This window comes from Vanellus vanellus (assembly GCF_965231255.1).
Source record: "Vanellus vanellus genome assembly, chromosome: 11".
NCBI classification, from domain to species: domain Eukaryota; kingdom Metazoa; phylum Chordata; class Aves; order Charadriiformes; family Charadriidae; genus Vanellus; species Vanellus vanellus.
The window spans coordinates 14,217,659-14,241,552 of NC_138916.1; the positions used below are offsets into that span (position 1 = coordinate 14,217,659).

At 40.8% G+C, this 23,894-nt stretch overlaps 1 protein-coding gene across 1 annotated transcript; it reads left to right on the plus strand.

Moving 5' to 3' along the window:
* The first annotated feature begins 1,020 nt into the window (after window positions 1–1,020).
* TM6SF1 (transmembrane 6 superfamily member 1) lies at window positions 1,021–23,811 on the plus strand. The gene is made up of 10 exons (XM_082488611.1): window positions 1,021–1,133; window positions 3,288–3,391; window positions 4,718–4,815; window positions 5,793–5,896; window positions 6,779–6,861; window positions 8,256–8,377; window positions 13,322–13,426; window positions 15,491–15,583; window positions 16,607–16,726; window positions 22,339–23,811. Exons 1-10 carry the CDS (start codon window positions 1,042–1,044, stop codon window positions 22,528–22,530), a joined length of 1,113 nt encoding a protein of 370 aa, XP_082344737.1. The 5' UTR covers window positions 1,021–1,041; the 3' UTR covers window positions 22,531–23,811.
* The last annotated feature ends 83 nt before the right edge of the window (window positions 23,812–23,894 follow it).

A 23,894-nucleotide genomic window follows, 5' to 3' on the forward strand; every position in this document is an offset into this window, starting at 1 on the left:
CCGGGGGAACCGGAATTGTGCCTGTTATTGCAGACGGGTGCTTCAACAACGGCGTTGATACTTCCTGATCTAGAGCAGAAAGCGCTTGCCTGGCACGCTAGAAACGCATTTGCTGTTTTTCCCGCAGCAGCAAAGGGTGACCGCTCTCTTGCCAATGTCCTGCATTCAGATGCTCAGTAACTTCTAGGAATAGTGGTTTTCACTTTTGTGTGCCTTGCACACAAGACTCGTTCCACCTTTTTTTGCACACTGACAGTTTGGTGTTGATACTCATGTACAAACACAGTTTGAAGCCAGAAAAAATGCTGATGGATAAATTCAAACATATACCTAATTTTTGTTAACTTTTTGACATTTAAACGGGGAAGGTGAGTTCATATTTAAAGCATTTTTTAAATGCTAATGCCCTTGTTCTTAATAACCCAACTAAATTCTGATGCAAAAAGAGATGCCTGATTTTCTCTGACGGGTTTCTTAGGGCGACTCCCGTACTAGTCACGTCAGGGGAACCCCCTTCCCACCTACCGCCACCCCCTCAAAGCGCGTCGCTTCCGAGAAGATCCCGCGGAGACGGCTGCATCCACCGGCCGTTTCGTGCCGTGCCGTTAGTTAACAATTAACCTCTGAAGCCTCTTTCACAACGCCCAGTCCAACCGCCGCGGCATCCCCTGGGCAATCCGCCGCCGCCGTTCGTTGCCGGTTAGCGGAGGAGGACCCTTCCCCGCCGCCGCGGCACCGGCGCTCGGCGCCTCCGGGCCCTTCGGCCAGTGCCCTACCCCCGGGAGCTCCGGGGCAGGCGGGTAGCCCCACTGCCCTCCTCCCCGCGCCGCCGGAGGAGCCACGGGGCGGCTCCGGTTTCTGAGGCGGCTTTAACCTCTCCCGCCACGGCCCGCCCGCCGGCGATAGGGCGGGCGGCGGGCAGGGGCCGGCGGGCGGACGCCCCTCGGCGGGGCGTGAAGGGCTGAGGCGAGGCGGCGCCTCGGGCAAGGCGCGGCGCTCGCCTGGGGGCGCAGAGGGCGGCTGCCACCTCCCGTCGCGGGGATGAGCGCCTCGGCGGCCACCGGCGTCTTCGTCCTCTCCCTCACCGCCATCCCCGTCACATACCTCTTCAACTGCCTGGCGGCCGGCGGCAGGTGAGGCGGGCGAGGCCGGGCGGCTCCCGCCCCGCGGGGAGGTGCGGAGAGCGGGCGGGCGGCGGGGCTGAGGGAGGTGCGGGCGGCCGGGGCAGCCCGACGGGTATTTTTAGCGGCGGCGCAGGGAGAGGGCCGCCGCGGCGGAGGCGCTGAGCGGGACCGGGGCAGCGGAGGGCGCGGGTCGGGTCGGGCCGGGCCTCGCTTCGCCGCGGGCGGCCGGGCTCGGGCGGGAGACGGAGACCCGCTCCGGGGTCCTGCCCGCCTCCTCCGTGCCGGCACGGAACCGGGGGGACACGAGCGAGGCTGCCGGTCCGGGAACCACAGCACCCTCAAAACTGCCGGTGCCGCATCACCTGAAGCGTGTCCCGGTCGTCGTCCCCCCCCGGAGCCCGGGCCACCGCCGCTCCCGCAGGGGAGCCGCCGGCGCTGGCTGGTGGCGCCGAAAGGACAAAGCGGCCCGGGAGGGGTCGGCCGGCGGCCCCGCACCCTGCCCCGAACCCCCGGGAGCCTCCCCGGGGCTCTGCGGCCTCCCCCCGGCTCCCCTCTCACGGCGTTTCACGGACAAAATCCGATTCTACTTAAAAACGAAGGGAAGAACTCACCAGCCTCACAGAGCTCCTCACGCTTCGGGCACCCCCTCAGACGTGCGAGTTTTAACTGAAAATGTCCATATGCTCTCTGTCAGAAAAAAATAAATTGGTAGGATCCCAGGATAAACCGCAGGTCTAGAGAAGAAAAGTCTTTCCTCATGGAAAAACCAATGTACTTAAAGGTCCGTGTGGTATTTTGTGATCTCACAGCCTGGGGTGTTTTGCAACTTTACTGCACAAATATTTGCTGCACATTTTTAAGGCTGTGCTACATCTGTTCCGTCCTCATTTTCCTCTTTCTGGCCAATAACTTGATTTTTTGTTTCGCACTGGAAGAGAAATGCCGAATAACACATGCTGACTTGCTTGATTCATTGCCAATATTTATTTCAAATTGATAGACCGCAGTGAAAAGTCACTGCAATATTAACAGCTGTAATGGCATGAATAAATTCATCACTGGGAAAACAGACGAGCAGAAGATTCAAACCATAAAATAAATCAACCAGCTAGTACTGCTCATCCTGCCTCAGAAAGTATGTGTGTATATATTCTGAAACATTTGATCTTGCAATTTTTTTCAATAATTTTAAGTCAAGTTTCACTAAGGCTGAAATTGTCATAGTCAGTACTATTTGTTTGTACACAATTTGGTTTCTCAACACACAGAGGGGTACCATGTATAAAATCACGTGCCAAATACTTTTAGCTTATGCTTCTGGACTTTACCTAACTTTGCCTTCCTTTTTTCCCTGTACACAGGCACAAAAGTGAAGACTGAGAAGGAGAGTCTGTCTTAAAGAGAACTAAATACAATTTACGCACTTGGAACTATACGCCAATTTCAAATTGATTTTCTTAACTCACGGTTTCTCGGGGAAGGAGACAAATTTGCTTTGTGCCAAAGATTTTTGTGCCTTCCTCCACCACCACTTTACATGCACTATCATTATAGCTTCCATCTTCCGAAAAAAGGTCTTTTCTGCCAAGCCCACCTGTATTGATTACTGAAGCCCCCGAGCCATCCTGCCTTATAGGGCTGGAGACACCTTTGGTAGCACTTCCAAACTGGAAATTGAACCTAGATCCATCATAGGCGTTCCACACTGCTATTCCTATTCCATGGGACTTCTGTGGGTTTTTTTGCAAATATGTGATTTCATGAGTAGATAATTTATTGCTGAGGTTAGACTAGATGACCCTAATGATTCTTTTCTTATTGGCCTTTAGGTTTTCCATCATTTTTGTTTATTTTTGCAGATACCAGTATGAAAACTGATTTTAGTCAGACAAATCTAGACTCCTGGATATGTTGTTTATCTAGCTATTTTTGTGTTTTCTTTTTTTAGATGGTCACATGTGAAAAGCCAAGCGCATAAATTCTGCAAAACTATAAAATGAATACTGTGACAGAGTATGTGATAGACTTAAAAAACAGCCTTTTAAAGTATTAAAAGTTTAAGAGTATGTGCATTTGAGGATAGTTGGTAAGAAAAGCCGAAGAAGCAAAATTCTGTCTTTCTCTGTCTTTCTTTTAAATTCTTTTTCTTTAATACTGTTGCAGTTCCTGGGTACTTGTTGCAGTTGGATTGCTGGTTCTGGTTTTTATTGCTCTGTTGGCTCGTGTTCTTGTCAAAAGAAAACCACCAAAAGACCCACTGTTTTATGGTATGTCTTGGTAACAATGAGGCTAAATTCAGAAAGTGTTAATTTATATACATGATAATATATGATGGTTATTTCAGATTGAAGATTTAAGGCATGCCTTCAGAACCCAGTCTGGTGAAGTGCTAAGGAGCCAAGAAAGAAGGACAGACTGGGAAAAAAGGAGGAGAAAGAATGCTTCTTTTTAACCTTCTTATTCTTCTCAAATAGAAGATCCAGCTTAGGGATAAGACAGACCTCCTATTTGAAAAGAACAATAATAGCTGGGTTGTGAATGTGTTTGAAATATTGTCATACCTGCTCTGTTAAGATCCTCCTTGTAGCAGGAGTTAGGGACCACAGTTGACCTCTGACACAGATCTGTCTCATCCTGAGTGGACTCATTTAGGATTTTGGGATCTTTTGGATTAACGGCCTCCATGGCTTGGTTCTTCCTGTGATTGAATTTCTTAATTCTCCTATTTTTATTAGCTTCTGTGTTAACTCACCTTTGTGATATATAAGAAAGTTCAAACCACCCCGAGTCCTGGTTCAGGCTGTCTGCAGACGCGGGCAAACATTTTGATATTGATACTTTGCCGTAAAAGAATAGATATATGGATTACCTTTTAAAAGGAAACCTTAGATCTAGATTACCTTATAGCAAAAATCTAGCTGTTTTTTGAAATTTTACAAGATGGGCCCAAAGGCAAAGCAGCGTACAAACCACCTATATTTGCCCTCTGTCTTCCTCCTCATTACAACTCGTAGGCTTCTGTCCGCACTGTTGTGTGTGAGGCCGGGAACTCTCAGTTCACACTGAAATCAAAGGAAATAAAAAACCTAAACCTACTACAAATAAATTTCCTGTCTCCAAGGAGTGACTTGCTGACTTGCCAGGTAGTTCTCCTATGGACTGCTGTGGCTAACACAGTTTGCTTTGCTCACCTCAGAAAATAGCAAGTCACATTTCCCTCTCCGCCTCCTTTTTGTTGTCCTTCCTCTTTTCCAAGAGATGACTACAGTCAAGGTTGTCTGCTTTGTGTCACCAAGAATTTTGAAAGGCTACATAGTCCTTTCTGCAGACACTGACTTTCCATTGAGGCCGTGCCTACAGCTCTGCCGAATTTCACATTCCTAAGAAAAGCTTCCTCAGAACTTTGTTGACTATCCACTAATTAAAAAATACTAAGCTATGTGGGAAAGTCATATTGTATGTTAAATATCTGTGACCTCAAAGTAGATGCATGTAGTTCAATAGCTCTCAGCCTGACTGAATTTATCAGACTGTGAAGCAACTGTGCAATTCCAAATCTTTATTAATTTTTTTTCCCCTTTATCTTATTACAGTTTATGCTGTATTTGCCTTTACCAGTGTAGTGAATCTAATAATTGGACTGGAACAGGATGGAATTATTGATGGATTTATGACTCATTACTTGAGAGAGGTAAACAATTGTTTGGCTTACAAATGTAAACAAAATATTTACTGTAAATAACTTGGTATAGTATTTGTCACAGAAAAATAGCCATTTACCCGTTCAAAACAGTCTTCTTGAATTTGCTCATTGACCCATTTCATTATTGTCATGGACAAAACCTTCACTGACTTGAAATCACTGAGTCACTTGGGAAAAAATAGCATTCCTTTCAAGCTCCAATGTTATTTCACTTAGTTTAAGTAATACTGTTCTGCATTAACTTCTGTGGAATTGAATAGACTGTACACGTTTGCAGAAAACCATAGATAGCACTCAGGAGTGGATGAGTACTGCAGTACCTAACCTAAATGTGTTACCAAGAAGGAAACAAAATTGCTCCTTTATTTTTGCCTAATCACTTTACTAAAAGGAATTAAAGTAGAGTTAAAAAATGATGATGCCAGACACCTAGTCAGCAGAATCGGCTGGCTGCTGAAAATCAACATCCACCAAAAATAGCTCAGCAAGAGCTTGATATGAAAGTCACTGAAGTCATTGAAAGGATTCCATGAACTTTAGCATGAAATGAGTTGGACCTTACAAGGCTATATGTTGTCATCAGTATATTTGATACTGTGATAGATCTCTATGGTGCTAAATATATCTTTATTTGTTCCATGTTAGATGTATCTTCATTTTGTAGCTTTTATCACTAAAATATGGAAAAGTAATATTTCCATAATGTAGCAGGACAATGCTGACAGTCATACATAGTTTTCCTTTCCATCCTGCACCCTATTTTGCAACTATAGAACTGATTTAATTATACTTTATTCTGCCTAAATCATGGTTGTACTTGGAAATGTGTATTGTCAGTCAAAAATTGTACCTCTGGATCTAAAGAACATCAGTTACTTTTCTGAAGTTGTTTCCCACTGTTCTTTATTAATTATTTGTATAATTCCTCTAATCACTGTATCTTTTTTAAAATAAATGTTCCCTAGGGTGAACCGTATCTGAACACTGCGTATGGCCACGTGATCTGTTATTGGGATGGCTCCGTTCATTATCTGATGTATCTGTTGATGGTGGCAGCTATTGCATGGGAGTAAGTAATTTTGATTTGTGTACTGTTTGCTTTGCTTGCATTTTCATATAGTCTACAATGGGCTTTCTTTTCTATGCAGTATTTAGATTTTTCTTTCAGGACTGTTTCATGTCTTAGGCCAAAGCAATGTGATTAAAATTTCCTGACTTTCAGGAACCATACCATCACCAAGTTACCCTTTCTCTCAGCTGAATGAGCCCAGCAAATGCATTGAGTTGTAGTCTGTCTTCTTCACTCTGCAGCACAGAACGTAGCCCCTGTGAATGCTTTGTGTTAGTTAAAAGGAAAGCTTAAAGATGATGCACATTACAACTATGTGTGAAAAAACATTTTTTTCAAATAACATATTTTTGATAGGATAATGTATTGCTTAGCATGATGATGATCTCTCATCCATGTTAGAGAGTATCATGCAGTTTAAGAGAAAATGGTTATTTCTAGAGATTCTTATGTTTCTTGCTACTGAATAAAGAGTTTGAGAAAATAAATACTTAAATTCCAGAGGCTAATGTACCTGCTGGTAATAGAAACATGTATAGAATCAAATTAATTATTAATTAATTATTATTTTCTAGTCTTGTACAACCTGTGATGTGCAAAACCCTGCAGTCAGCCTTCAGATGAGTGAAATATAACAGCAAATGACTGAGTATGCACACATCCTGTACTGTGCATGTGATAACCTTCTCACACATGAATGTAGGATTTCTCCAAATCCCCCTCTCAGGGGCAAGAATCCACTGTTGACTTGTGATACAGATTTTAAAACCTTTACTTGCTAAGATACAACCATGGCAATCAGTATAATATTTGAGGGTGATTTGGAGTAGTGGATTTTTAGGGATGGTGCAATAATTATGTCTTGTTTTCTTTTTTAAACAGACAAAGCTATAGAACCATTGGCCTCTACTGGCTAGGTTCCATTATCATGAGCATCATTGTCTTTATGCCTGGAAACATTGTGGGTAAGGACATAATTTATATGATTTTTTCATGTGAAATATTTTTAAATTCAGCATTAGGCTATCTGTATTTTACTGCGGTATTGGTTCCTTTCTGTAATAATATGAAACAGGAATTCTAGGAATATCAGTAAAGAGATGCAAGGTATTTCAAAATTAAATATGAGGAGGGGAAGATGGAGACCAGGAAAAGAAACTCCTTTCAATTTACCTTGTTCTCAAGGAAAAAAAAGATGTAATGGATTTTGTTACACCCATAGCTTTCATCCAAACTAGGTTTTAACAATGAGACAATAACTGTCTCTTAGTATCATAAAAAATATAAATCTTACTTCGCAGAAAATTTACAATTTACTTAATAGTCTGACTTTCAAGCAGACTACAAGAGGCATCCAAATCACCTTTAAAAGTGAAATCTGGAAGTTATTCTATTTTCAAAATAAATTTAACATTCCTATATTTCTAAGGTAAATCAGTGCATAGCTGTGCTGCTAGAGTTGAGAACTATAATAAAAAAATTACATCATTATTACGGACAGGTGGTCCTTTAAGAGTGCCACCCCCCTCGGTTAAAAATTTCCTTTTTAGCAAAGCTTAAACTGATGCAAAGTTGACAAGTGTTCAACTGAGAAAAATGTTAATGTGTCCAAATCCTGCAGACAGCTTTAGAAAAGCTTGCTATGGTCCGCTTTTAATGACAGAGGAGGAATATTCATGGTACAGTGTGGGCCCAGTCCAGTTCCACCCTTTGTAGATACACACGCACCACAGAGAAAACAGTCAGCAGATTTAATGCGACAGTATCTCTTCCTCTTTCCTTTAGGGAAGGCTGAGAAACTTGTTCTCAAGAGCATGCCTTCTGCCTTCCTTTCTGACATAGAGAGTAGCTAGTGTAAAAGACGCAGTTTTTCTTGATTTACCTGGGATGAGGATAGCTCTCTGAATTTATGTTTTGTCCTCAATATTAGTACAGGCCTGTAGGAGAAATCAGGACTTTGGAAAACAAATGTGATATCAGATCTTAAAAAATGGATACATTCCCTTTCCCCACTTTTTGAAGAATGATGTCTCTATTTGAAGCAGGTTTCATTAAGAGATTTCAAAGTTGTCCTGTCCTATAGGATTACTTAGTGCAGAGTGACAGAGGTGGTTTCCTGTCCCCTCAAAACCACCCTAATTTTGGAAATGGCTTCCTGTCTGATACACTGTGTCACCTGTGACTCTACCATTATTGAGCACGTGATTTTCAACAAGATTTGTGTGTTGCGTTAACAGCGATTTCTAATGTTATATGTTTATGTTAGCTGCTTCAGGTTTGATATTACATAGGATATTTTTTAACTCTTCTGCAACACAGCTTACAAATTCTCGTACATCTTATAATTCTTTTTTAACAGGCAAATACGGAACAAAGGTGTGTCCTGCTTTTTTCTTAAGCATACCATATATTTGCCTTCCCATATGGGCTGGGTTCCGAATCTATAACCAACCTTCGGTGACTCACGACACTCCAGTGAAGGTAATATTATTGTATTTCAGTGTCGGCTACTGTTAGGAAAACTGAAATATTCTTGCTGTTTCTACTGAGTTTTATAGGTCCCTTGGTGAGCATGGAATGTACTGTAACTGTTCACTGTTATGACAATTGCTGCTGGGCTGTGTAGACCCTGTAAAAATGTCTGTACTGCAGGACTATTTCATTATGGTCGGATAAAGAAGAAGCAAAAGAATCTCATGTTTAGAGTAAAGAACCCAGTTCTAGGTGTAATTGTGTTACTCCCTTCTATCTATTTGGTTTCTGACTGTTTCCGTTTCTTAGCTGATGAAAATATTGACATATACCAGCTTCATAAAGCACCACAAAATCCTTATAGAAGCTCTGCAGGAACTTATTCTTCTGCAGATGACTTACGGATTTAATGTAATTTAGTATTTTTTTACATGTGTGTTCTACAATATTAGATTTTATAGGGAAGACATTGTACGTTAATTGATATGACAATAATTTACACACTTGTTTATCAAAAAAATCTATAAAAATAATGTTTGCTTAAAACTCCTTAGACCTTTGCCTTTGAATTTAATAGTTGGGCTGTAATAAGACTAACTGAGCAATCAAAAAATGTGATAATAGTTTATGCACTGTCTTATAAAAAAAAAATAATCCCTGAACTACAAAGCACAGAGCAGATCTTTAACTCTTTGTTGCTATAAGCAAGCCAGTTTATTGCCACAGCACAGCATATCAGTTGTAAGTAATATAATCAATTAATATTTTTGCATCACAAGAGCTCCTGGGTCTGTCAGGTTTGTTTTGTAACTGAAAACAGGGACACAGACGGAGGAGTCAGTTCCTATTCCACAGCTAACAGGCAGGCAGTGTGCAAGTGGCATAGCCTCTGGCACAGAGTAACAGCAGATGATGCACTGACAGATTTTCCCAGAAATGTATGAAAGAGAAAATTCAGCCGTCTGTCCATGATTCTTCAGTAGGAAAGAGGGGTATAGACAGATGTTCATATCTCCTGAAGTTTGAAGAACTGCTATAGAATCACCGCTTTTATGGCAAATCCCTATCAAAGGCAAATTGGGGGAGACTTCAGTTCTGCCCTCCTGCATAGGCTTATAGGAAACCACATGCCCCACCCCAAAGCAATTTGAGCTTATTTACTAAAAGGCATCACTAATTCTAGCCAGAAACACATTCTTTAGAGTTATCAGGATAGAGAAGTTAAGTATAGTTAAAGGTAGTGATGGTGCTTTTTGCGATATATTAGTGAGAACATCCTTCACATGGAGGATGGATGAAGGTTTCAGTTTGTTTTCATGTACTGAGAACACCACAGAAATTGCTATTATAGAAGATACGTGATGGACTGCTTATTTGCTGAAATATAGCCATGTTTCCTATGCTTATCAGGAGTTAAACTGCTTACCTAGGTTTGATATCTTACTTTGATATATATTGCAGAGAAACTTTGTTTTTAAAGTCTATTTCAAGAAGACAGTGCATAAAAACCTGGTGATCTGAAAATTTAACATTGCAATTCTTAATGAATCCTTTCTTGTAAACATAAACTTCCTTGCTCAGAAGGTCATAGAAAAAGCCTTGATTCCTTTCAATGGGGCCTCCTACCCTTCCTAAGTAATTTCTTTTTTTGGAAGTCATACTTTATCTTCACAGCTAAGTTATGCTCTGTATCTGACCATAAATACTTGGGTTCAATAACTGTATACCTTAAAATACCTTTAAATCTTAACATGACTACTCATGAATTTTTCTTATTTTTATACAGCTCTCTCAGTCCTAAATTAAGTATTGTTTCCAGGAAGTAATTGTGTGTAATGCTACTAATCAGTTAGCTAATCATTGTAAGTCCTGAAAATATTTAGTTCTCTTTCAATAGATTATTTGCAATTAGCTGTAAAATTGAACTTCTTTTAGTTATCATTATTCAGAGTTGGTGTTAAAAGATGAAAAATAAGAAAATGTAATAATGCTTTTAAACATGATAGTGCAAGTATATAGAAAAATACTTACATGAAAGCAACACAAGCAAGGTATATTCTGTTGTCCAAGGTATTAATTGCTATATTATTATCATGGAATTTTCAGAGTTGGAAGGGACCTCTAGAGATCATCTAGTCCAACTCCCCTGCTAAAGCAGGATTGCCCAAAGCACATTACTCAGGACTGCATCCAGGCGGGTCTTGAAAATCTCCAGAGAAGGGGACTCCACAACCTCCCTGGGCAGCCTGTGCCAGTGCTCTGTCACCCTCACCGTAAAGAAGTGTTTCCGTGTATTTGAACGGAACTTCCTGTGTTCTAACTTGTGCCCGTTACCCCTCGTCCTGTCACTGGGAACCATTGAAAAGAGCCTGGCTCCATCCTCCTTCAACCCACCCTTTAGATACTTGTATGTCATAAGTTATATTATTATATTATATTATAGTATTAAAAAAAATTACTGTGGGGACAGAGAAAAGGTAATCAAATTTTGGGTGTTTTCTAATAGAGGTGGGTGCATTGGAGAGGAATGGCATTATGCCCTCATTTGGAACCAAACCAAGTTTGGTGTTTACAAAGCCCAGCAGATTTATCTACAAGTATATCAGCTTAGAAAAGTTTAATTTAAAATTCATTAACAGAATACACAGAAATTCAGATTTGCACATGAATTCTGAAGGGACTGACTTCTGTGGACAGCACACAAGATTATTCTGATTCCTTAAACTGGTCATGTAAGGAGCCTCTATGAAGTTATGGAAAATAGCTTTTCCCTGGAAGTAAGAGAAATTGCAAAGCGTGCCTACACACTTCCTTGCTACACAAAAGAAACAGCAGGGTTGGTGAGATCTGTGCAGAGTTCAATGTTGTTTGCAATAAATGGGAAACCTTTGGCAGGTCATCTCTACTTGGCCAGCGTACTGAACACGCAATCCATTTTAGCGTGTATTAATGTGATGTTGCTGTGTAAAAGAAGGGTAAGACAAAATTACTGTGTAGCTGGGGTCTGTCAGCAAAGCACAGACTGACTTTCAAATTCTTGCTTCTGCTTTTTTTTTTTTTTTAGCTTTGCATTTTCATTTTGTTTGTATAAATGTATGCATAGAGAAAAAAGGTGTGAGTTTTCTGTGTCCTGGCAATTTCACAAACTCATCCTGCACCAAAGGTTGTTTCCACTAATTTGTCTCCAAAACCTCTAAATACAAAGTTCTGCTATAGCTTTGTGATCACAGTAAATACACACATTCATTTAATATACTTTTTGAAAGGAGGAGTGATATATAAGCTTCATACTTAGACAAAAAGTTGAAAGAAAATGTATCAACCCTCAAACTTTCCATTATCCTTAGGTAGTCTACATCTGAAAATGACTTGCAACTCAGCAGCCATGGGAGGCCTTTGTCTTTCATAGGAATAAATATTAGAATATAGACATTCTTTGCAGGTAATATTATAAATATTCCTACACTAGTACTTTAGATACTGTGGAGTGACACCGTACTGCCAAAACAGACCTGTTATTTGTGTTTGAAAAACAAACAAAGGTATCACTTTTTTTTTTAATGAAAAAGATCCTTTAAAAGAAAAAAAGAAAAAGCTTTATGAAAGGGATGGCCTATGTGTTTAAAATAGCGTTGTTTTTGTTAAACTACATTTCGGATCTTGCAGTTCTTACTCAGGAATTGCGCTTGCGAGATCAGTTCTCCTGTTTCAATAACTTCATTGTGAATATCTTGATCCCGAGTGCTTTTAACTGTGCCTTTACATCCTAATTATTGTTTTGTGCTTTGGAGACAATTCCACAAGTGTATAACAGGAAGGAAATCAGGTTTTTCTTTTGCTGCCTGCATGCCAACACACAGCTAATAAAAAGGAAGAGGAAATGAGTAACACGCATAAATGGGGAAGTTTTCCCTCTGAACCACAGAAGGATACTCTGATGTGTTTATAATTTTGTCTGTGACTACACAGTGCTGAACGTGTACCACAAATTATTTCCATGGGTCTTGTAAGTTTTACCACATAGGCAAAGAGATGGCTTTGGTTCCTCCAAGCCATCTTCCATGTTAGATATCTAAATGGCCTTTGCTACCAGAGTGTGAACCCCTCACATGCAGTGCCGCAGGGGGATTCCTGTTCTGAAGCTGAGGAAAGAGGTACAGAACAAACCAGATCCAGATCCTGAGAAGCGCTTCAGTGCCTGTCAGAGGAATCCATAGCATACAGCAATAAAAGAATGAAAGGAGGACTTTCCGCATGCTCCATATGCACACACCCACCCATTTTATTCTCTATTTCTGCATTACATGTTAAAATGTATTATTTTCTCACTGAACTCAGCAGAGAACTCAACTGCCACAGAAAAACTTTTATTTTATGCCAGTGATATTCCATTAATTTCAATAGTGTCACAGGCTGCTGAAAACCAGCATTCAGTGTCAGTAATGAGATGGACCCTCATTTAGCTGTCCCTCCAAACAGTCCTTTTACAAAATGCATTAGATTCCACTTCAAATATTTGAGACAAACCTACACTTCCAAAGCTTTTCTACATAGGGACATTCAGGAAAGTGAATTCATTCCAATTAACAAAAGACACAACTGAAAGAGTTAGTTATGCTGCTTTAAAGCCTTATATGATTGCAAAGTTAGAGTAGTGTTCATTTGATTTAGGTTGCTCTGAAAGTAAACTAATCTGTATTGAAATGACTTTAGTTGGAATGATCCATTTCTAGAATTTATTCAGATTAGTTTTCCTCACTGCGTCCTGTAAAGTCTGAAGTCACCTTTTTAGATGTGGAAGTCTGTCTCTGAAGTCAGTGGATAAATAGGGTAATGTAACTGAGAACTAACCGCATCTATTATCATGTTTCACCGTTCTTGTAGCAACTGACCTGGAGTTAAATACATATCCTGTGGACCCAGGATGTACTTACTAACCACGTTCTGTTGCAGGTGGTTCAGGAAGTCCAGAAGAAAGGACTCTTAAGACGTCCGATAGATTTAATGTTAGCTGCATACCTCATTCTAGCAACGGGGTTTTGCATATTTAGGGGCATGGTAAGTTGAAGATATTTTACTATTCTCGCCTCTATTTTTCAGTCAAACTTTTAAATTTGAAATCATTGTCTCTGTGTGAAAAAGTATGTACATTTTGGTCAAGGGAAATCCTGTGATTCTCAGGGTTGGAATACGCCTTAGATATAAAAAGGAAAAAATGATTATTTATGACAATTAGTGGTGCTTTGCTTCTCCATTTTTCCCTGTGTAAAGTATGTTTTTCAAAAGGAGGTGCACAATCACAAGAGTAAATAGCATCCCAAGTGCAGATCAACATGACTTAAAACTGTTTTCATTACATTTATGGCCAAGAACATGGAGACAAACCAACTAAATTAAACCTGTATTTGTGGTTTTCTAAACAGAGATGCATAGTTAAAATTATATAGGAAACCAAGTTAATTTACACTGCATGAGAGAGGAGAACATTTCCACCTGAAAAAAAAAAAAAAGATTTATCCATGTTACCTGAACAACTCCTGTTGTTTCCACTTACCAAGAGCTGATTTTTCAAAATGTTTACTTTTTAAGCATGGTTGATTGAATTAAAATTTCTGAGGGAATGAATCAGTACTGAAAATGTTCGAAGCAGACAAATCCCGTAGTAGATAAATCTAGTCCTCTGTCAGCTCTAAAGCATTTTCTGTCTTAAGCAGAAGGGAAGTTGTGTATCATTCAGTGATCAGAGCTCAAGTGTTCAGGTGTCTTAGACAACTGTCTGCTTGCTTGATTTGTAGATCTGCTCTTGTCTAGAATAAGTCAAGTAAGAGGTGACAATAAGTACCCAAGGAAGAATTTATTTACCTAGCGCAGATTGTCCTTGTGTAGTTCTGCTGCTTGCATTACTCTGTCATCTTCTCCTCTTTCTCTGAAAACTTGCCTCTAAAAAAATATTTTTTTTCTAACTTGTCAGACTGCTTTATTTCTTATAGATTGTGCTACTTCAGAGCACTACTGATGCAGGTTAATCAGCTGTTTTACCTGTAATTTCACTGCAATCCCACTTCTTCATTTCTCAGAGGATTTTTTTTTTTTTTTTTATTTTTAATGTGGACATTTCCTTATATATTTTCTTTACCAAACAGGAACTGCTTACTACCCTTACTTATACATACAGAGATCAACTGAACATCTCTGTGTAAGAGGCAGTAACCATGATTTTGTGAAAAAGCTAATAAAACATAATCCATTAGAGTCCACTCAGACCTGCTTCTTGGATGCCCGTGTTGGAAAAGAACAGGGAGGAATATCCACTGTTTGTATATCTTTGCATTTCCCAAATTTCCCAAACAAATACACATGAAATTAAGTTGTATAAATCTTACTGTTCAGTCCTGAAATTTCGGCATTAATGATGCCTTGCCATAAAACACTTACAGTGACAGCCGTTGACAGAGATTGCTAACTTATTTTAGAATAGTTTACTTTTTTTGTTGTAGTAGTAGTTTTAAGGGCTACTATGAAAAGAAACTACTTTTGCAACCGGGTCTCTCCATGTTTATTGGGAACTTTGTTCTTTCTATAGGAATGTAAAATCCAATCATCTCTCCTTTGCTACTCTCTTTTTCAGATTATTATTATAAGTAACACCTGTCTGTGCATTGCTCTCCACTGCTACCTTGCCACAATGAAACTCTTTTCTTGGACTACATTCATAGCTTGCTGTCCTAAAATTGGGTGCTTAACCCGAAGTTTCCACTGTTTGAGCAATTTTCCATTGGAAAGTTCATTTGCTGGGATCAAAGTCTGTTTATCAGAGCAAATCAATAGCAATTTACTTTTACTACGGCATAGCCAGCCAACTGAATTCTCTTCCAGTCCAATCCCTCCAGCAGGCTGCCAGCATTTCCTCACAAGCCCTCTGAGCAGGAGCTGAGAGGAGGCCGCACTTCAGCTTTTTAATTGGTGACCAAATGGATCACCTCTGCAATACAGTTTCAGCAAGCCTCCAGGGTAGCAGTGCTGCAGGCTGCTAGTGGATCTTTAGGGCTGGTAACAGGGGTCAGGTTAGCTCTGTTTAGAACAAATTCTTTGTTCACAGGAAGTTTTAAAAATTCTCCTTAGATTGCTCTGGATTGCCCTGCTGAACTCTGCCGGCTATATATTCAACTTCACGAGCCTTATATAAAAGATCCTGCTGCCTACCCTAAGCTTCAGGTAAAGCATTGACTATGGAACTTAGAGTGTTAAGAAGTGATTTGTTAACTGGCGCGAAGATGAAGCCATGGGTTTCACAGATGACAAGAGCAATAAGGGAGGTATTTGTTCATAGCAAGTTAAATGGTATTTTTTGTTTTCTACTACAGCCGTTACAGGGTATCAACTCTTCATTGTGATAACTTAACTTAGATTCAAATCAGTTACCTAGAGTTACACATCCTAATTACTCAGGCTTCTTTTAATATAGTCCATGAAACAGATCTGCATGCTTTTTATCATCATTCCCCTTCCTTAGAAGGGCAAAGTAGACTTTCAACCTGGAATAATGGAGCAAAAAGGGGTGTAGTAGAACTGGATTCCTTTAGCTCATGTTACCCTTCTGTCACCAGTGACACATGACACTTTGAAAGATGACACTTTTTACAAACCCTATTTACACAAGCATTGCAGAGGAGGGAATGTTTTGCTTTAGTTTTGTAGTATTTGCAAGTCTGCAATTCTTTTGCAACCCTGGCTGCTGCATGGAGGCAGGGCCCAATATGGCAAGAGGATTCAGGAGTGAGGCAACGAGCAGAAACCATGTGCCTCTGTTGGACCTCTTCTTTCTGGGAAAGGGGTGGCTGGGGTGTATCTCATACCTCCCAACCAAAAGTGTGATGGAACTTGAGAAATGGACACCCATGTTGGGTTGGAGACTGAGTTAGGCCAAGCCATGGTTATTGGCACAGTCTCAAGATGGCGAGGGGTTGGAAAACGTGTCCTGGGATGAAGTGGATGTGGATGGGGCAAAGAGACAACAGCCATCAATATTAGTGGAGGCCTCAGGGTAGCTGGATCCAGTCAACAGCATCCAGGTGTGAAACTTTTCTCAGAGAAGTTATAGCTGCCAAGAGGCCTGGGAATCATTGGTGCCAGGAGTATAGTTTTGCATAGTCTCAACTCCTCAGTCGGCAGCTGGCTAATTTTTAAATGCATCTCCCTCACGCTGCAAAGCGACTAATGTTTCTGTTTAAAATGCAGATGCTGGCATACATGTTCTACTCTGTGCCATACTATGTGATTGCTCTGTATGGCCTACTGGTGCCTGGTTGTTCCTGGATGCCCGATTTAACCCTTATACATGCTGGAGGACTAGCTCAGGTATTTCTTTGTAAAATGTTCATTTTTGAATTAAAAGTTAACAAGTAGAGATCCATGGAATAAATAAGGGGCCCAGGGTTTGTTCTTCCCATGCACGTTTTATGCCATTTAACTCAGATCACCTTTTGTATCTGTAAAAAACTAACTTAAGGGAGTGGAGAATCAAACCTACTACATGTCTCTAATGACTGCATTCTTGCTTTAGCAGACTTCTCTCCTTCTGCAGAATCTTTTTATTAGGCTCATTTAAACCCTGTTAAGCACCATGCACTCTTTAGCTGAGACCATGAAGGAAGCCTGTCTTAAAGCTGTGACAGTCCACCATGAAAAAAAAAAAAAAAAAAAACAAAACAAAAAACCAAACATCCAAACACAACAAAACAGTAAAATACATTGTTTCCATAATACGTGCTGGCCAACTAGGTAGTTTGAAAAATATAAATGGAAAAAGTATCTACTAGTCACACAAAATGGACAATATTGGTTGATGATGTTGATATAACTCTGGGAACCTCTTGGGCCACAAACTACAGTAACAGTAAGACATGCTGGTTTTGCCAAAGGCAGACCAATGATCATACTTTAACTCATTCTATTCTGATTCTCTTAAATAACTGTAGTTAATTACTAGATGGTGCTGATGCTTATGAGAAGACTGATGGAAACAAAAATTCAACAAGAACAGTAAGAGACTTCTCATGACATATAGATGACCATTAAACAGTTGAGGCAGAGTGATGATTTGTACTGAACATCCAGACAACGCAGAAAATCTAATCCTGAAACAATAATGAGAACATAGGGACACAGCAATAAGTGTAATTCAGGTACCACTATTAAACACACACAGACCATCACTTTGTTTCTCAGGCCTGAGATCACAATCATGGATACAAACTACAGTCCAGTAAGGATTGGGGATTGACATTTTATTTTCTACTTGTGAGCGATTGTCATCAAGACTTTTGTTTCCAAAATGGTTTGTAGTGAATCTTGAATTACCAAATTGTATCAAAAGAGAATATGACAAACATATTAATGAGAAGGTTTAAATGCTCAAAAGGTATCATGAATATTATACAACTGTGTTTGGCCCAAATCTAATCTAAAAAAAGCACAAGCTAGCTAAAATAGGCAAGCCAGTGTCAGGAACCTCTCTCTACTGACAGATTACTCAGGTTTCATGAATTCCGTAGACAGTCAGGAAAGAAACTGCTCCTTCAAAGATTATTTAGCACAAGGGAAAGGAAACCAGAAGTCAAGAGTGTGCTGACTATCGTGATCTTGCAAACTTACCAAAAAGCTGAGCTTCCCAGATCAGAGGCATTTTGTTTGATTTTAGTTTTTTGGGGTTTGTTTTTTTTTTTTTTTCCCCTTTTAAATATTTCCCATAACACTTTTTTTTTTTTTTTAAATGGCACTCTGTACCTTTGAGATGTATGATTAATACATACAACATTTTGTTGCTGAAGTCTAAAACCCCTCTGTTGTCCCTTGTGGTTTGGCTTCAGGATAATGCTGATTTACACATTAGACAAGGAGAAAAAAAAAGCTACTGGTAACCCAAAGCTAACACTCAAAATTTCCCATTTTACTCTTTATAGCTTGTCCTAGGCACAAGTGAAAACTAACTGATTAATAGAACTGTATGTTGCTGCACACTCCCCACATTTTATCCTGATTCAAAAAGTGTTTCTTTACATTTGGGAGTTTTCGTGGTTGGTTTTTTTTTTTTTTTTTTGTAGTTTTGACTTTAATGCACTGCAGAATGAACTTCAGTCATCCCACAACTGAACATGATTTAATTGATTTGACTTGGTGAACTGTGAGCAACCTGGGATGAAAAAATGTGTGTGACAATGAATTGAGGACTCTCCATATTATTTTTTGTTTTGGTCATTTTGAGGCACAGAACACATTTCCAGGTTTGTCTACTGTTTTCTCAAGTTAAAACATTGTAATTTGTAATTAAAACATAAACAGTTCGTGAAACACATTTTGCTTTCTATTATGCCCAAAGGTCCAATAAAGATAATTATCTAACGATAGAAACAGTGGGCATTTCTCCCTGGGAATGAACACTGCTCCTACAGATGGGCAATGTGGAGATTTTAATTATTTTTATTTCTATCATTATGAAGCATGTTCTTTTTACAACAAGTCTCAAAATACCTTGTCATGCATCTAAACTAAGAAAGAGTGCCTAGCCCTTCACGCACAGAGAAATATTTACTGTTTTTCAGTTACATATAGCTCTCAGCTTGAATTATTCTGTTACTAACAGTCAGACTCCAAACCCAGGTTGTGACGATTATTAGACTTTCTGCAGCTTCAGGAGAGCTCTTTAAGTGTAACACAACTAAAGTACCAGGAGCTTTGATTATACAAAAGGGTTGGAATAGCCTCTGAACTTGATTAAGTTACTATTACCCAATGCAAGTGAGCCACACAAGAAGGGATGAAGAGCCGTAGCCCTGCTATCCAAAACCATTCTGTCTCACCAACTTTCCATAGCCCACTTCCCTATTCTTTCCGATGGAGAAAGTTTTTCTCTACTCCAAGTGTTTTCCTGAATCCTGCAGTTTTTGGTGACTAGTTTCTGCAGTGCCTTTTGTTTACGAGAGAACCTAAACCCAAGGAATATATTTTTTCTAGGTTATTCTCTCCCCATTCTATTTGATGGCTTTCCTTAGGCTTATAAGACCTGGTCCAAACCCCTCCAAAATAAGTTACAGTCTTTGCTTGATTATAGTCAGTTTTAGAGAGAAGGCACAGAGTGAAGAAGGATTCCAAGCCTTTTTCCAGGCCCTTCTCTGTCCCTAGCCAGACGGCTTTCTTCACCACAGGCTAAGAAGTATTCAAATATTCAAAGTATTGCCTATGAGTAGGCTACTGGCAAAAAGTATTGTAAAAAAACTCCAAACCCAAACTATTTCATACAGACAAGAAGCTTAATGAGTAGCAGGCATATGCAAATTGCTGTTGTCACATTGAGCAGTGCCATGTCCAGCAGCAGGCAGCTTCCGATTGCTGTGGGACAGCCTGATCAGCAGGCCGGCCAAGGCCAACAAAGGCTCTATGTTAAATGGATAAGGCTACCTTCAAATTTTACCTGCAGCATCTCATTTGGTTGATTTCTCAGCCAAAGTTTAGGGGTGTGATGCTCAAAATTCTGCCCTTAGGGTTCAGTAACAGAAAGCACTGAGGAATGGCTTATTCGCTGAGAGGACCCGATTGTGGCGAGGTAATAACAGACTCCTGGTCGCTTTCACTTACCGCAATGCCAGACTATTGCGCAATGGGCACAGAGATCTGAAGTAACTAACAGCTCTTGCCTACTGTGTAAAGTTACGGATTTGGTGCAAGTCTGTCCAATACTTGAAAGAAGAGCAGGACTGGACCAGTGGTGAGCGAGAGATCTGCTTTTAAGACACACTCCCTGCCCCAAGTGGGGAGAAAAAAAAAAGGGGAAAGAAAGGGGGGGGGGGGGGGAAAAAGCAGAAGTAGAGTACAGTCACGGAAAGGAAAGACACATGAGATTGAACACATAACACAGTTTCCACAGAGGCAAATCAAATAAGAAAAAAAAAAAGTGACTTTAACAGACCTAAAACCCCTCCATGGTAGTGAAAGGGAAAAGCAATGTGTTACATTGAAAAACAAGTCTAATAAACAATAATTTAATTATATAGTACATCATTAGCTAGTAAAAATCTTCATGGGCTAGAAATAGAACAAAATGTTCCTGCTTTTTCTTTGTATAATGCTCAAAGCTCGCTAATGTGCCACAACTCTTGTAACAGACAAGAGCACGCAGTGAGGCTTAGATCTTCAAAGGCATCGAGGAGGCTGTAGGAGTGCTGGGTCTCTCCGAAGCAGCCCCTCATAGCTCTTCCTGACAAGAATACTGTAAAGTTATTAGGAATCTGCTATCCACTTACTATGATGCACAGCTGGCCACTCTTGGAGACAGGCAGGCCTTGGCATCCTCCACGGAGAAGTAGCTTAGCATCTTGTTCACTCCAGAAGAGGCTCCAAAATACTACCAGGAGGCTGTTAGCATCCAGGTAAACATCAGACAGACCCAGACCTCCTACCTGAAGCCTGATGGTGTCTGGCTGCTGGGGAACCTGCTGCCTCATAGCACACAGTCTCTGCTGCCAAGCTCTAGTGCTGTGGCTGCCTGGGCGAGGAGAGGCAGCAGGGGGCTGAGCGAGGCCACCCAGGTGCTTTAAGGCAGGTCCTGCCCAGGACAGGTGAGAACAAACAGGCTGCAAGGGACGACCCAAGTTATGAGGCTGATATAAAAAGGCTGCTGATAGCGTGCCCCTGAACATCTGTTTACTGTGTCATAGCTATTTACAGAAATATGCTAAGTGGCACTCTGCTTAAGAGTGTTTGTATTTGATTTCTTTGATTACTGGGTTTCCTGACTCAGGTTTGCTCAATCAGCTCTCCCTATTCAGTGGAGGTGGTTAGAATCACCTGAAACCGATTCCCTTTTCTGTTTTGATGTATGGTCTCAGCTTAACCTTTTGCTGGAGGGGTGTGTATTCAAGCACCCGCACTGTATTTCACTTTCTGTTTTGCTAACTGCAAAGAGAACTGTGTTCTTCCCGGGTCCAAAATAACTCCTGCTGAAGCCAGAACAGAGGACGTGATTTGGCCATAGTGTACTCCTCTGCGGTACTAAAATCCTGGTGTCCCTTTCTCCTGCTCTGCTTAAGATCAAACTGATGTTTATCTTCTCAGATCTCCTCCACTGCAAACTAACTAAATAATAATAAAAGGAAAAAATTGGAGACACAATAGTTAATGTGAATGAGCTGTGGCTTGAAATAGCAGGTAACAGATGGAGACAAAAGACAGCGACTACCCTGACGCTTCTATCTTTAAATGTTTGTTTATGCTAAAAATATGCTTCAGCCCAGCAAGCTTGTCTTTGCATATAACCTTCACTGTAAACTTAACCTATACTTCAGAACCGCCCCAGCCCAAAAGCTAAGTATTGCAGGCGTTTTCTGAAATCATCAGGAGTTCTGGGATCAGAATGTGGAAGGCTGGGTTTAAGACTGAAAAAAAAAGAGAATCTAAACATAGCTTCCAAGATTTTATTTTCTAACGTTATTCAGAGCGAGTGTCTGGCTGCTTCCCCTTGATGCCAAACACAACGTTGCTGTGTGGGTGGGTGCCAGTCCTCCCCCACCCCTGGGCCGAGGCTGCGGCACGCGGGGCTCTGTGGAGATGCACGCTCCAGCGGCCATTAGCCCGGGGGAGGACCGCAGACCCCGTTGCATGAATAATCACCTATAAGCCAAGGGTGAAATCCTATACCTGATGTAAAGATGAGTGCCCCCATGTGCATCAAATAAACCTCCTACCATGGCACTGACAGTTCCTCTTATGCCTCTTATACCAACATATTAATGACCTTAGTTTAGACTGTATTTTTATACCGCTGTGCAAAAGTATGATGGATAATTCTGGAATAAAAGGGTTGGCTTGGCAAATGTCACTGGAGTTGCATACTTGCATGCAGATTATGCTGTCTTTCCAAAAGATACATCAACTTTACCCTTTTTTTTAATATATACGTTATATACACACCACAGGCTCAATTTTCCCATATTGGTGCTTCTCTTCATGCTCGAACTCCTTACATCTACAGAGTCCCTGAAGAAGCAAAACAGTTTTTTCTGATATTGAACATAATGTATGGGATTCTGCCCCAGCTGTTCGCTTACAGGTGTGTCAACAAGCCAGAGTTTTTTATGAAAACAAAACAAGAAGAAAAAACGGAATAGCACAACTGTTTTCAGCTCCTCTTTCTGGCTGTGTATATACTTGGGTTGGGATGTAATCGAACTGCTTGAATGGAACCCAAATGAAGCGTGTAAGACATGTAAAATCGCACAATTGTATAAAGTTGCACCGTCTGTTTTGTTTATCCTACTCAAAAAGGGAAAATAAAGACGACTGCTTTCAGTACCACTTCTCAACATTTTGCCTGTGCGCTGCAGTGGAGTTGCCAGTTCCCATAGCTATTTTTAAGTAAGCTGCTTTGACGGTTTTAGAAATACTGCATGAAGTGAAATAATAATAATGATGTCAGTGTTTAGCCTCCACGCACTGAAGAATATCAGTGCTAGCAATCCCTATGCAGAGCTACTGCAGAACATGAAGGTCAATATTTTGAAGTGTGAAGAATTAACATACATAACTCTGTCACATGCACATGTTTTATTTGTCAAAAAGTATGTCTTGTGGGTCAGCCTTGTTAAAAATCCCAAGAAATCTTTTAAGAAGCAATCAACTCTTACGGTAAAACTCCAGATATGATAAGCAAATCATGTAGTTTTGTTAATTCTTTTAAGGATTCAATTCTGCAAGGACTGCTCATCGGCTTGAGGTTAAGCCCGTGCTGACTAGCAGTTCTGAACGGGGCACGGAGCGCTTGTTCCCCGGCACAATCCGGCCTTACACCGCAGCATGCCTTTTCAGAGAGGAGGGGGGGGTTGGGCCCTGTTCTTCTCTGCAGCCACTTTTGCTGATGCTGTTGGGTCATAAACAAGTAGCAGCAAATGCAGCGACCTTGGTGGGTGTAATTTATGTTTCTGTTTGCAATTACAACTATTTCTATGACTTCTATGTGTATTTATACTAAAAGCAGTACATTTAGTGCCTTTCTCACAGAGGAAATTAGCCGATACGTTTTAACTGGAAACACTTTATTTTGGGATGTCTGACTTGTGGCTGTTTCGATTTGGAGAATTTTAATTTTCTTTTTAAACCTAATCGGTAACAAGAAAGCATCAGCTCATGCACATGCGTGTGGCACCCCGCACAAGGGGACTTTGAGAGCAGCAAGACGTCGATGCTGTAACACTGCTGTTGAACACCGAGGTGTGGGTCACAGCAGCACTCAGAAGAGAGAACCCACGGTTTTATCGCTCCGGGCAAAGGGGCAGGCCCAAAATAACCACAACGCATCTTGGTTGATGCTTCCTGGCAAAAAGGAGCTTAGCAGTGATTTCCTGCAGCACCCAGGCTCCCTGGTGTGGGCGGGAATTGGGGATGGCTCCGTCCCGTATGTCCTCCCAGGAAACCAAAGGCAGGGCAGTTGGGCTGTGGTAGGACATGCTGGCTCTCAAACAGGGGTCTGAGCCTC